At 31.0% G+C, this 15,609-nt stretch overlaps 1 protein-coding gene across 1 annotated transcript; it reads right to left on the bottom strand.

The window, feature by feature from the left end:
• Positions 1 to 417: 417 nt before the first annotated feature.
• Positions 418 to 2,137, bottom strand: LOC114763175 (CBL-interacting serine/threonine-protein kinase 14-like). The gene has a single exon (XM_028952787.1). It carries the CDS (start codon positions 1,949 to 1,951, stop codon positions 629 to 631), a length of 1,323 nt encoding a protein of 440 aa, XP_028808620.1. The 5' UTR covers positions 1,952 to 2,137; the 3' UTR covers positions 418 to 628.
• Between the last annotated feature and the right edge of the window lie 13,472 nt (positions 2,138 to 15,609).

The following is a 15,609-nucleotide window of genomic DNA, read 5'->3' as shown; positions in this document are numbered from 1 at the left end:
GGAACCTCCATTAATAAAAAATAATATAAGAATTATTAATTTTATGGCTGCAATTTTTTTCCAAAATAAAAAATCTGAAAACTTCTTAAATTATGAACTTGTACAAGAAACAATAAAGAGATAGAACAGTATTTCTAAAAAGTACTTTTTCATAAAATGAGACAAACTCTTTTATATATTTATTTTGTATACTGTAAAAACAGTAGTCACCCTCTAAATCTCATTTAATTCTTCATCTGAAAGGTATCTCCTTCCTGGTTGAAGTTCAGCGTGGCCGCGTTTTTTGAACCTTCTTCCATGGGGTCATATCATTATATTTTATTTAACTGTTAATTAGCAAAAAGAATAAAGTAAACTTATCGTTTAAGAAATTTAAATTAAAATAATCCAAAACAAATTTATACCGTCCAAATTTCATGATGTGGTAACTGATAACGCAGCCATACTCATAATGATAAATGGCACTGTACATAGAGTTGGCACTTATTACTATTTATTGTGCCAAAAACAATGACTTAAATAATTTAATAATAATAATAATAATAATGCCTAAACGCAATAACCTACCCGGCATCACTGAATCGTCAAAATTAGCGAGGCCACTTATTTCTCATAATTTATTCACCGGCTATTCCGGTTTATACTCTAATTCTAAAATTCGAGGCCTTAACTTCTCTTCCCAGAATTCTGCACCGCTTTCTTCGTCTTTCTCTTTTTTCTTCACCTCAATCACAACCAGTTCATCCGTTAGCCGGTAGACACCGATCAGTATGACGAAATTACCACTATGCCCCTCAATCTTGGCTCCCCATCCGTCCTGTTTTCGGATCACCGTCACTATGTCCCGATCAGCCACCGACTCCACCATCTCCACGATACTCTTCGGCGTCTCCTTCGAAACGATGCGTTCCACACTGCCCGAAACTTCCGGTTCCGGGTCGGTGATGAGCAGGCCCGACATGTCCAAACCCGAAGAGAACGATATCAAATGGAAGGCGTTCAAGGACTTGGTTCTATCCTCATCCTCCCACTCCGGATTCTTCTGCTGGACTTTGATCTCTCTGTAACCTTTTCTGAACCACGGGTCTTCCAGAATCTCATCGATGGAGATCCTCGTTTTCGGGTTCGGGTCTAGCATCCGTTTGATTAACCGTTTCAAATCGGGTTTCACGCATCGGGGGATGCGAACCTGGCCTCGGTATATTCTCCTCAACAGCGTGGGCACGTTGGATTCGTTGAACGGCAAAGACCCGACGGTGAGCACGTACAAAACGACGCCGCACTGCCAAACATCGACTTTCTCTCCGTCGTAGCCTTTCTTGGCGAGCATCTCGGGGGTCAGGTAAGCAGGGGTCCCACAGAGAGTGTGCAGCATGCCGTCGGGTCGGATCTGGTCCGTCGTGGCGCTCAACCCGAAGTCCGAAACCTTGAGGTTCAAATCCTGGTCGAGCAGGAGGTTATCGAGCTTCAAATCGCGGTGAAACACGCCGCGAGAATGGCAATGTTGGACGGCTGAGATTAACTGCTGGAAACAACGACGGCTGTGATCTTCGTCAAAGAGGCCGTGATTAAGGATTCTGTCGTACAGCTCGCCGCCATGAGCACACTCCATGACAAAGTAAATCTTAGTTTTCGTGGCGAGGACCTCGTACAGTTTCACGATGTTGGGATGATTCAGCCGATGCATGATCGCAATCTCCCTCTGAACCTGCGCCGTGAGGCGGGCCTCCGCTATCCTGCGCTTGCTAACGACCTTAATGGCCACACTCTGCTTCGTAACAACATCGAAAGCTTCATAAACCTTGGCGAAACCTCCAACGCCGAGAAACCTGCCAATCTCGTACTTCCCGAACAAAACCCCCTCGGGCTCCTCTTCTCTGGTCGGAGAAGTAGATTCTACTCTTTCCTCCTCGCCAATATTCCTGTTAATTTCTCGAATAGCCTGAAACATAATGACGACAAGACGATGTCACGGAGGAATCTGAACAGCGAGTGAAAGTGTGTCTCTGGGAATTATAAGGATATGAAAAGGTTTCAACTTGAGGAACGCTTAAGCGATAAGGCATGTGAGGAACAGAGAAGGAGGAGGAGGAAGAAGAAGAAGAAGAGTGGAAAAGGGCGTGTGAGAATTTGACATTTTGAGGAGGGGGAGTGATATTACTCTTATACGGAAAATTACGGTATTTTCAAACCGGAAAGTGAGGGTTCGAACAAGACCCAATGATGGTGATATAATTTGTTTTACTTATAATTTATAATTATAATTATAATAAGTTTTTTTTATTTTTTTGCCCAATATAACAACTTGTGCTCTTATACCTATTTTTAACTAACACCAACTAGAACCAGTTGTGTTTGACGTGTTTTTTTAAATATATTTTGGCCAACTGTTTAACACTTTAACTCGTCTTTAATCAGGAGGATTAGTGTTGTGTTTGACTTCAAACACATCATCTACATCGCTTTTTAAGTTTATCCCTTCGATCTTTTTGTTTTTTTTGTATGGATCTTATACATTTCTAATTTTTTTTTAGTAAAAAAAGGATTTTTACTAGGTATCTAGTCGTGCAAGTTGAGAGATTTATATATCTTTTGAGGTATGTGTTTAAGATTTTGCTTTTTCAAGTGTGTTTGTTTGTCGGATAAGGTGTTTATTTTTTGAGACGTCAATTCATCAACTTGTGTTGATAGTTAATTTTTCCTTCTTTTTAAACCTACCATAAACCAGTTGTGTTGAATCGGGCTTTTTTAAATTTAGGCCAACTGTTCAACCGTGTTTAATTATAATTAGGAGTCTTTTAATTGTCGTGTTCCACATCAAATAATTGATAAATATTTATATCGCTTTTTAAGATTATGGGCTTGATTTTGTTATTCTATATAAAATATCAGTTTCTAGGGAATTATTAAAGATTACAAGATTTTTTTAAAAAAATATTTTATACTCACATAAATATTTTGACTGAAACATAAAAATAGATTAAAATGTAAAACCTTGCCCATAAACGATATAATTGTTTTAATATGTATATATTATTTAATACTATAGTTTCAAAGATGTGTCTTTTGAGGTAAAGCGCTCTGAATTGAATAAAATACCTCCGAGGTAATTTTTTAATTAACTTTTATTTTCCATATATTGAATCGATATTGATTTGGAATTATTTAATGTTATCGTGACATATAATTTTTAAATTGAATGAATTAAAATACGCCAAATTGTGGCACTAATCATGCATGAGACGGTTCGATACAGAAAAGATAATTAGGTTTAGACATATAATAATGTGTCTTGACAAATTAAAACTATAGCGATAGATAATATATTATTTTGATACACAAGATTGAATCGAATGATTCTACTATGCCAAAAGAAACTAATGATTTGTAATATTATTTTGATATATATACAATCTAATTTTGTGAATTAAAGTGTTACCGATTTATGGAACTGATCATGCATGTTTGAATTTCGAAAAGTTAGAGAAACAGAAAATTAGATTTACATTTTAAGGTACAAGCGTCATGCATAATTTTGATATTTAGAAAGATTCTGATCAACAAAGCTTTTTTAGCCACTAATTCTGGGGAAAAAATTATCATCACAAACATCTCGTAAACTACTAGACAAAATTTCTAACAAAAATCCAGCTATTGAATTTCTGAACCAAGTTTAATATATACAGGATTATAAATATCCATTTTTATAAGATTACAAGTATCTATATTGTATATGATAACCTTTACTGCATTAACCATCTTTTAGATTGTTAAAATTTACTGTATAAAAATTGGTAGCGTTGAGTGCAAACTGCAAAGAAAGAAGAGAAGTAAATCCATGCAACTAACACAAAGTTAATCTAGCAGTGTAAGGCCCGAGTACTAAATTTCTTCTGGATCTTACGTTTGAGTTTTATGAGTTGTTTGGATAGAAACTAAATCATGATTTTAGAAATGATTTTACGGTATACGAAACAAATTTGCAGAAAAATTTGTCTCGATTTACAGAAAAGTGTTTTTAAAAACATTTCAGCAAGAATTCAAACACCCCCTTAAAGAAGATACTTGTGTTTGGAGGGACAGTCATGAATCTCGAATCGGATTAGTTGTTTACTTGAATGCTTAATAATAAGATTTAGAAAAAATATTGAATAAGAATAACAGTAAAGTAGAGAGGTCAAGGGTAGTACTCAAGAGCCGTGCACAAAAAGGGCAAAAAATTGTGGAGTAGAAGAACTGATGTGAAATCAAAAAAGAAGCATTATAAGAAAAAGAGGATAAAGAACAAAGAGAGAGTGATAATGAAAAAAGAAAATGGGAGAGCACAGAGTCCACAAGCAATTCATGTCAAACATATATCACATCACTTTATATTCGCATTATCTTTTGAATGAGCGACCATTCCTGGCCTCATCCATTATTTCAACTTCCTTTTCTTTTTTCTGAAAATCACACATTTGGTTTTATTTTTGCCTCAATATTACTATTGATTATTGACTCGTCCTGTCAAATAATTTGCACCTCAGATTTTGTTTCACACTTAAGAAAAATAAAGTGGATAAAAATTGAAAGGCACAATACAATACAATCAAACTTTCAAGAAATATGAGAATGTTTTTAAAATATTAATGCTACGCGTTGTTTTATCCCTAATCACCCTCCACTTTCAATATGCGACATGTGATGAAGGAAGCTTTTCTTGGTTTTTTTGGTTTTATGTTTTTTGTATTAACTATTTAAAGTAATAGTGTCCAGTGCTCATTCAATATATATATAAATATATAAATTAATGATTAATGATACTAGGCCAGATGGTGTCTCATGGGTCTTGCTCTAAAAATAAGTTACGTTATTCATTACTTGTATATAAATAATATGTCTTCTTATAAATTAATATATATATATATATATAGAAAAATACTTATGTCAAGTTCTTTGTATCCCTTTATGTCATCCTAAAAACCTGATTTTTTGGGGCTAAAAATGTGACTATGTTGTCATTGGAAGATAAAACCATTAACAATAGCAAGATTTACAAACCAAACAAACAATTCCAATTAAAAAAAAAAAGAAGGAAAACACAAGCTCAAAGTAATTTAAAGATATTTTGCGTTATATAAAAGGAAAAAAAAACAAAGCATACAAAATAGAGGTCTTCACTTCATCATCTACAGGGATTAGGGTTGTACGTAATACCCAATCTTTTGAGTCCTTCCTCTCAAAAGCTGCACAAACACCCAAACCCTCTTGCTAGATTAACTTTTTGGAATTCACTCAAAGCAACAATACTGAAGAGATTTTTGGTGATAGCACCCGAAGAATAAATGACTCAAGTCATATCTCAATGACAGTATCATTAATAGATATTTCGTGACTTCTCTGTAAATTAAGAAGCGACACTCTCTAGAATTAAAAAAACCCTTCCTGAACAACAAAAAGCAAAGCAAACTCAGCAAGAATACGAGGAGGAGAGGAAGACAATGAGGGATCATGCATGTCGGATAATATGAATTGTATTGCATAAGTTTATTTACAGACACAGTAATATGGTTTGAGAGAATCCCGAGGTTGTCTTCAACAATCAAGATCACTGGTGTGCGCTTGTATAAGATCGGAGCACATACATATATATACGCACTCACATATCTACATACATATATTATAAATTATAAATGAGGGCATTTGTATGTTTTTGCTTGAATAACATATACACACATTCATTAATTAATTTAAACCATTTTTCCTGTTTGTTTTTCCTTCATACCAAACTTCTGATGTAGGGGTAAAAAAAAAAAAAGGTCATGGTTTCTTCCTACCTCTCAGCCACATTTTTAACCCAAAAATCCGTCTTTCTCTCATTGTCTCTGTCTTTCTTTTCATTTACTTCAAATTTAAAAAATGTGTCATGCTACTAATTAAACCAGACCGGATTAGATGCCCAAAAGTAATCAGAAACAATAAAGCCAAAAAGCGAAAATAACCTTAATCTTTATAGATTAAGACTAATAATCTTTTTCCTCATAAATGAAATTTGTATTATTTACTTGTTTTCTCAATTTTGTGTGTTCAAATTAATATTATATTTGCTCATATTTTTCAACTATATATCAAACATACAAATTAGCTTCACATGAAATACCCATATTTGACATTTCCATTCCAATTATTCTCATTCCCTTTTCTATTTTCTATCAAACATGAGCTTATTAAATACTACCTCCAATTCTAATTATAAAACCTCGTTCATGAGCTTATTAAATACTACCTCCGGTTCTAATTATAAGTCTTCGTTTGTAGTCTACAAATGAGGTCTTATAATTAAGACCAGAGGTACTATTTATTGGTTAATATCCTGTCCTTTTTCCCCCCAATCTTTCTCATCCCTTCCCTGCTCATCCCATTTATCATGCTGTACTCCTTTCAATTGCTACTAATTATTTATTGCTTCAAACATGCAAGAAGATTAATATAAATTAATCTCAGAATAAAACAAAACATGTTATCATATAACTTCGTTAAGAATTTGAGATTGCTCTGGTTCAACTTATCTTATAAGCAGTTCAAGTCCCATGTGACTATAACGTGGGAGCATCTCGATCGTACAATAAGAATAAATGAATGTGTGGTTATAAAAGAGACATAAAATACACACAAAATGAACCTGTAGTTACACACATAAGCAATCTAATAATTAAAATTTATTACATGTTAATTATTTGTTAAGAGACTTTTTCTTAACTGAGTGTACAATAATTATCCCATAGATACGAGTCTTTGAGGGTGTTTGGATAGAAACCAAACCATGATTTCAGAAGTACTTTTACGGTTTACGAAATAAATATGTGAAAGAGTTTGCCTCGTTTTATGAAAAAGTGTTTTTAAAACCATAGTTTGGAGGTTGCCAAACACTACTTTTATCATTGATATTGATGAGCTAAGAGTCGCGTCCCAGTGACACTTTTTCATATTTCAAGGACAGAAGGTACACGTTTAGAATACGTGGCCTTAAGTAGTAGATGAAATGTCAACTCTGACGTTTACTTTGTTTTCATTGTGAGGGCAGTGTGATTAAATTGGATCAACGTGACTTAATTTAATTGGCATTACATAAGATCTTAATAACCCTTCTTAATTATTTATGTTCATAAAAAACAAGAAAAAAGCATACTCCCTCGTGTCCCTGATACAAAACATGTTTAATTGGTTTTCACAGATATTAAGGAAAGTAGTTAAAAATAGTTTGTGTTCTTAAACTTGTAAAAAAAAAAATTACTATTATTTTCTTTTTACAAAGTACAAATATTTGAAAAGATATGGTGGACCTAAAAGGAGGAGTTAGGTCTTAACTTCAGAGACAACACAAGGGTGCAGGTATGGCGGGTGTAATTTCAAAATCTCACTTCACCGCATCAATCAAAAATATGGAAAAGGGAAATTGAAAAGAAAAACAAGAACAAGAAAGAGAATTGATGACGATAACGATGAAGAAGATAAAGACGAAGGAGACAGAGATGGAACAGGCAAGACCCCACACGAACATATCACAGAGAAGATGGAAGTGTGAATGGGAATCACATGTGGAGTTTCGTGGAAATTTACGAACAAAAGAGACAAAATATTACAGCAAAGACCACAGTTTTTCTGTTTCACACGTTCAAATTTCAAATTATAAGTTTTGAATTGAAACAAAATAATTTGAACTTTGATTAAATTATAAAGAACAGTATTTTAAACAAAAAAAATTAAAAGACCAAAATTTATTGTTTAAAATTTAAAAAACTAAAACCAAAATAAAGCTAGCAAATTAGGGACTGAAAATTATATTAATTTTATAATGTTATTTTGGTGATAAGAACCCAAATGCAAACAACAATAAAAGAGAGAATATGCCTTGTCAATATCCAGTTCACAGTCGTCCACCTTCCTGGATGCTTCCAAGTCTATCTCTGGGGACGCGTGTTTCACGGACTCTTCACTTCCGTACGTCAAATTCTATAGGCGTGTTTTGCGGCCAACACCGCAAGAAATTGGAATTCTTATCTATGTATTAATTACAATTTTGGATGTTTTTTCTTCTTTCTCCATCAACATACTTGTTGGTAGGACTGATAAAACGGACCAATCCGTCAATTGCGAGTTGGCCCGTAACAGGTTACGGGTTATATGGGTTAGGTTTAAAAGGTCTGTTTTCTAGCGGGTTGGTATTCTGCCAATCTTAATCCACCAACATGCCAGATTTTTTTAAAATTTTTTCTTATAAATAATTAAAAATTAAAAAAATAAAAAATGATTTAAATTATTCCAAGCATTTAAACAAAATTACAACACATTAAAACACAAGATATATGATTGTCCAAAGTCCAAACATGATAAAAACACAAGTTCAAATATAAATTTTTCCAATAAAATCAACATGCAACAATGAATAACCATCTTGATCTAATTATCTTTAATGGTGATGATATTTGAAGCTGGCTCAATATTGATTTTAATAGTATTAGTTAGTAAAACTTCAGCTTTCTTGCCTTTCCAGAATTTCAATCCACCTCCTCTAGATATTTTAATATATAAAAAAAATTTAGGCGGGTTGAACTCGCCAACCCACTGGCTAATCTGCGGCAGGCTCGGGCTATGGCAGTACTAGCTCATATTTTTCAGATGGTGGCAGGTTAGCCAAAGGTCAATCCTAACCCGTCATTTTTTGTAGGTATGACCCGCATGTCCAACCCATATTCCTAGCTTTACCTACTGGTTTACTCCATATCATCGTCATCAAAGGATCCTTGGGAGTTAGGCTCGGATTCCCTTAGCTTCTTTCGGCATCCACAATTACTATTAATAATATGCATGATTGTGTTTTGCTCAATTTACTCAATCAACTTTCAGTCTGGCAAAAAAAAAAAAATCTCAATCAACTTTGATCTTAACTCGTGTATTAGAACAACCATACATTATCATGTTTATTTTAATCATCAACAATTTGGACTTGGATTACCCTAACGCAAGATTTGGCATGTTCTGCTCCCATTTTCATGCACATGACAAACATGTTCTTGTTTTCATACAAGGACAAGTCCTAATGATCTGAAGTTATAAGTGACATCGAACTCAATTTCTAATTTGCCTCACGTTTTCTCATGATCTGTGCATATTGTCTCAGGGTTGGCTCACAAATTGCTTCGCTCCTTTCACTTCTTACACAAAGCCACTATTTTTACTCATTTTTGTGCTAAATTTTACCATGCCAATTGAACTAGCCTCAAGTAGCTAATATTGTCCCAGTTCTAACACTTAGGGTTAGAGTAGATGCTCTAACAATTTAGGAAACTTCAATACTATACTTCCCATGTGTGAGGATTTCTTTCTTCCAAAAGTGCCACTAAAAACCTTGTGTGTTAAGAAGCAATTTTCAAATCTACTCGGTCAATAAATTATTATTACTTTTGATTTTAAGTATAAAAGCTAGTTAAAAATTCAAATTGGTTATAAATATAAGACCTCAACATGATTGGGGTTAATGCATATATAAGCAAAAAAGAATTAATAAGAAGATGATTTGTATTATATATTTTTTATATAATAAAAATAAATATTATTTCAGTTCCTTCACCAACAAGGCCCAAAAGGATAACATTCCATCAATATGTCAGGCCGTTTTTTTTTTGGGCCAACTTCTGGTTAACAATAAAGTGGACGCAGAATTGGGCCTATTGATATTGGTTTATTTCATAGGCCTTTAAGTGGTTTTTTTTTAAGCTAGACGGTACATTACATTTGATTTGTTTATGGACTCAAAATGGGGAAGTACACATTTATAAGCCCATATTTTATTTTCTCTGATTCCATTTTGCAATAATTTGGGGGAAAACATTATTGGGCCTCCATGGCCTTTGTTTTTTTTTTGGTTCGGCCGAAGCCCTCCATGGGCTTTGGCAGTTCATTTTGAATTTTAAGTCATTATTAATTTTCAATTTTATCCAAGAAAATTTATTCGTATTTTAATTCAACTTTCTTCATCTCAAATTCTCAATCATGAAGAGGGGTTACATCACTTACTGGCTGCTTCTGCTTTGAGATGCCTTCTCAAAGCAATATCGTCTTTTGCACTTTTACAAAGCTGCACAATAATTTCCATTTTTGGGACATATTAAGAGATAGCGAGTTTGACTCTTTGAGGGTTTTGTTGAATTAAAAAAAATTAATGTTATTACTACTAAATCATGAAAATTAACATTATTGTAAATAATGCCACATGCCTGGTAACTTACCAAAATTGTATATTTGGTTATCTATTTTTATACAAGATTTTCATTTTAATTTAATAATCTTATCAATCCACTAATCTCAATACTATGAGTATCAAATGTTATTTTTTGTTGCTATCGTTGTTATTTAAAAAAAAAATAAAGCTAATATTTATATCTTAACATTTGAAAGTATTTTGTTAAAATCTAAAATTTCAATATTGAGATTTTTTTTGTTAATGAAACTAATAATATTAGAGTACAAGGATTGAAAAATATTTCATAAAATTAATTGAATAAAACAAAATTTTATGTAAAGCTAAAAGACCAAATGTATAATTTTACCTTATAATTTATGCAATTCACAAAATTAAATAAAACATGTTGGTTAAAACCCATTAACAATGCTGATCATCTCAAAATTTTGCAATAAATTATATAATATATTTAATGCTCTCCCATAGTTTCGCATTTTGATTAACCAGTGATTCCTTACCATGTTGGTTATCTTAGCTCGTACTACGTTACGTGAAAGAAAACTCCAACCTTTGGACTCTGAAAATTTTTACCAAAAAGTGGAATAAATCAAAAGCAATAAGTTTTACAATTTGAGAAACCTACGCCTAAAAAAATAATAAATTATACATTAATGATATAATTGGTTTACTACCGGTGGTTTGATCAAGCATAAAATATGTATTATCATTGAGTAAGATTTCAAGGTCAAGCCTAATAAATTGATAAAAAGAATTATATTAAGAAAACTACCTCTCATATAAGGTATGATAGTATTAGAGCCAGAATTAGTCAGTACTACTGAATGTAGTCATAATCTCAACAAATTGCTGACTCCATCTTATGTATAAGATACAAATAATGAAATTATAAAAATCATTAAAATTGAGTCAAGATAATAAAATTGTCAAAAATATATATTCTTCCGGTTCTAAATATAAGACCCTTTAGGACCAGAGGAGTATATATTTTTTATTTTAATGAGAGAAACAAGAAAGCATGGGTTGGTACAAAGCAAAAATAAGAACGTTAATGGGCTATTAATTAAGCTAAAAAGTTGTCATTTTGTTGGAGGGAAAGACAACATATTTCATTTATTCCATAATTAGGCCGGCTAAGCCCTTGACCCTCTCTCAATCATTCATGTTTGTTACAACCAATTCCTTTCTTTATTCTTTTATCCTTTTTTATTATTCTTTTGTGTGTCCCTCAATTCATTAATTAATATTCTCTCCATCTATACCATATGGATTGTTCCAAATATTAATTCAATGATGCTTTTGTTAAGTAGTACAAGCATATGTCATGGAACCCACTATTGGGAAGTTAATTATTATATTGGGGAATCTTAAATTCTTAAATGACCAAAGTAACCGATTTTTGTCGTAAGTTGATACAAAGTACCTTGTGAAAAACAAAATTAAGATTAGATTATAACATCAATCCTGAAATCCCTCATAAGTTAAAGAAAAATATAGTATCATTTTCTAATGCTAAAAGTCAGATCAAGTAGTAAAAATGGGTGGGTATATGAGTAGGGGGTGCATGTATATAGTTTAACTCTTCCTTAGAGTATTTTTTTTAAGTTGTCACGAAACTAATTAAAATAATATCATAGCAAAAGTTTGAAAATCTTTTATAACATAAAAGTCCTTTAGAGATATTTGATTAAACAAAAAAAGGGTTTAGAAGGTGTCAAAAGAACTTTTAAAAAATATTTTTACGTAAGATGAGATAATTTTTTTTTCCATCTACATATGTCAAATTTCGTAAAATCACTTATAAAACAGTGATTTGATTTTCATCCAAACATTCTCAAAATTAGAATGATAAGTAAAAGTGACAAGTAGGGGAGGAGATAAGAAATTATATCTAACCACAGTTTTTTTTTTTGGAAAAAAACTCTTTTGCAAAAAAGTCTTAATTGCAGTTTTTAATTCCAAGAGATGGAAACTGGAAAGGGCAAAAATTTTGGCTAAAAGAGGCTTATTCTTATGGTTTAAATAATATGAAAATATAATCAATATAACGTAATAAAAATAATCCTATCTCTACCCTCTAATTATAAAAACTAGTTGGTGGATTGAATCTTGTACTAAATATAAAATTTCAACTCATTTTATTTCTCAACCTACCATTTTTTTTTCAAACTACTTTATATAATTTATAAGCTCATATATAATCTACTATTATATATTGGTATTTTAGGATATCATATCACATTTTTATAATTATAATTAATTTAATTTTTAATATATTTAAATTAGTTAAATAATTCTACTACTGTAAGAACTAGTTAGAGATTTAATCTGGTTCTAAATGTAAAACCTGAATCTATTTTGTCTCCCTTATTTATTTATTTTTCTCTAAAGTAATTCTCATAGTGATTATACATGTTAAATGATTTCCATTATAACACATATGATTAATAAAAGTATTTTAGAAAAGACAACAATAATTTATTACAAATAACTAACTTAGCTAATTTTTTAAATATTCATAAATTAGTTATCTAATTTTGTATTAAAAACTCGAGGTAGTATTAAATATGCAAGGAAGAAATATGTCATCGCAATGTTCATGAGTGAATTATGAATAAGATGATTCCGACTCATGAAGGTAACAATGTACTCTTCTGATCCTAAATATAAGACCCTTATACTAGTATGTATACATGTATAAGGGTCTTATATTTAGGACCAATGGAGTATAACTTTTAGAATAATGTAGCTTTTGATATGTCTTTGCAACCCATCTACAAATATTATAGCTCACTCCAATCAAATTTCTTATTTAAATTAAATGACGTTTTTTTGTTGTTGAATTCAGGTATCTACTATCGGTAACAGTGACTAATCTTCCACATCATAGACTTTTCAAAAGGGTTTTAGTGCTAGCTACAAAACTCTTTCATACACACTATCGAATCCTCACTAGATGCTTAAGATTTAAATGACATTTTATGACACCATAACATGTATTTGAGTTTTTTTTCCCCTTGTTTTTAACAATTTTGGTTATAGGAAATGCAGTTAATTAATTCTTCTTTGATATGAAATAATCTCTGCTGGAAAATTTATTTGGCACATGTCATTTCTTGATGCCCACTTCACTCATAAATCATCTGCATGTTTAATTATATTATCCCATTAGATTGCATTATCTCATTATTAGATATTATTGCCTTATTTTTGTCCATTTATTATTTGCTAATGTTCTTCTAGTCCATAATATAAGAAGTTGGATAGAAGAAACTAGTTGTCCAAACTACAAGATGTTGTCAAGATAATTAATATGATTTTTTTTCATGTTTACACCAATTAAATTTAGAAGAAAGATGAGAGATAATAAAAGCATAACATTAAATACAATCTTATCATCTTTAGGGGTAAAATAGGAAAAAATTTTCATTTTAGGATATAATTAGTGGTTAAACTTTTATTTCTTAATAAGTGAGAAAAGTTAACCAACTGCTTATATTATAGACTGGAGAGAGTACATAAATAATCTGTTTAAGATATTATCGGATACTAAATATATTAATCTTTCTCAACAAGAATTCGAATGCATTATTTTTGTTTATAGTAGTTCTCACGTGACAAAATAGTTAGAAATCTTTTATTTTTGTAACTCAACCGCTGTTTTGATTTTGTAAAAAAAAAATTAACAAACCTTTTCTTCTACACATCTTTCGCCACACCAAAATACAATAGCTGCTCTATTTGATTTTTATTACAAATTTTAAATAACTAATTCACGAATAATGAATAATTAGTTAAAATTTTGTAAAAATAATAAATAAGTTGAAAATATAGTTTTGTTTTCAAACATACTCTTATAATAAGTAAGAAAAAAGATAAATAGAATGTGTAAGGAAATGTCATAACTGATAAGAGACTATGGCAAAGGGGAGAGAAGAAATAATTAAGGGTTAAATTGAAAAAAAAATACACTAAATATTTAGACAAACTCCAAATTAAAATTTATAAAATAGACCTCACCTCTTTTCAAATTTAAAGCTTATAAATAGGAACGGATGGAGCAATAGTTAAGAATCATTAAAAAAATTTATAATGCGTTTAAGAAAATATATTTCCCATGCCAAGTGCTAAAATTTAAATTTTTAGCATATAAATAATTAGATGAGGTAATCACCCAAATTCAGTATGGAAGCTTCTATTGCACTCATCAGTCATCCGTCGCTTTTCTCACATGATTCTTTTTTTTTTTTTTTGACCAGTTCTCCCATGATTCTAAGACTAAGATATTTTTTCTAAAGAATTTTATTTTATTAATTTATCATGTAATTTGCCTGTTTAAATGCTCTACTCAAGAAATAAAATACATCACTTCATTCCCTCATTTTTCTCCTTATTTTCTTACTATGATTATCAATCTCACCATAAATAAAAAAAATTGAAAGAATTGCAATAATGTCTCAATAAAAGGATATATTCACAAAAAAGTTTCAAAATAACTGAGTAGTTTATAATAATAAGTTTCGGGAAAAAAATGACAACATGTTTTAGTTGTTTATTTGTTGTTAAAACTTTTAGTAATTATCTTTCTTTAAGGGGACTTCACAGTAATTCCATCTAAAAAATTGGATGTGAGAATGAGAAAATGGATGAAAACAACTTTTAAAAATGTATCTAGTATTGTCTATATCAGTAAAACAGTTCTATAAAAATTTCTCTAATACTATTTCAGTGTTAAATATACGACTTATTTAGTAGTGTAATTTATAGTAAAAAATATGTCTTATATTTAAGATTGAAAAGACTATTACTATTTATATATACTTATAATATGAAAAATGCTATATTATCCTTACTCCTGTGCTTCCTCTAAAAAATAATTTTATATTTAGGATACGAGGAGTATGAAAAACAAAAGCAGATCAGGAAAAGGCCAAGCACGGCCATCAAATTTTGATCCTAGAAAATATAAATATTAAGAAATCCATTTTTTTGCCAATAAATATTAAGAAATCTAATAGAGATACGAAGAAGGGATTTCGTAAATTCTTGTACTACCTGCCAACAGTGCTTTGGCCGCTAACATAAAAGGGATTTGATATCTTTTTAGTAAGAATGGGGGATCAAATCTTATTGAAAAAAAAATCGTATAGTTACATTTTTATTAGAAAAATACACTTGTTTGACAAAGTCATTAATTAAGGGGGTTTTTTTTTGTCATTGTTCAAATTCAACGTTAAATGACTGAAACTGAATTACTACCTCTGGTCCTATTTATAAGAGCTAGTTAACTAATTCAAGGAAATTAAGGAAAGAAGTTAAATTAGTTATTTGTAATAAATAGGTGTTGTCTTTCCTAAAATATCCTTACT

Source organism: Neltuma alba, unplaced genomic scaffold, assembly GCF_004799145.2.
Source record: "Neltuma alba isolate B1F8T4 unplaced genomic scaffold, ASM479914v2 tig00011261_pilon, whole genome shotgun sequence".
NCBI lineage: Eukaryota > Viridiplantae > Streptophyta > Magnoliopsida > Fabales > Fabaceae > Neltuma > Neltuma alba.
This window is presented reverse-complemented; position numbering and strand designations above follow the sequence as displayed.

Bases quoted from the DNA above. Each gene is read 5' to 3' on its own strand.
- LOC114763175 (XM_028952787.1), bottom strand. From the start codon at position 1,951: ATGTTTCAGGCTATTCGAGAAATTAACAGGAATATTGGCGAGGAGGAA.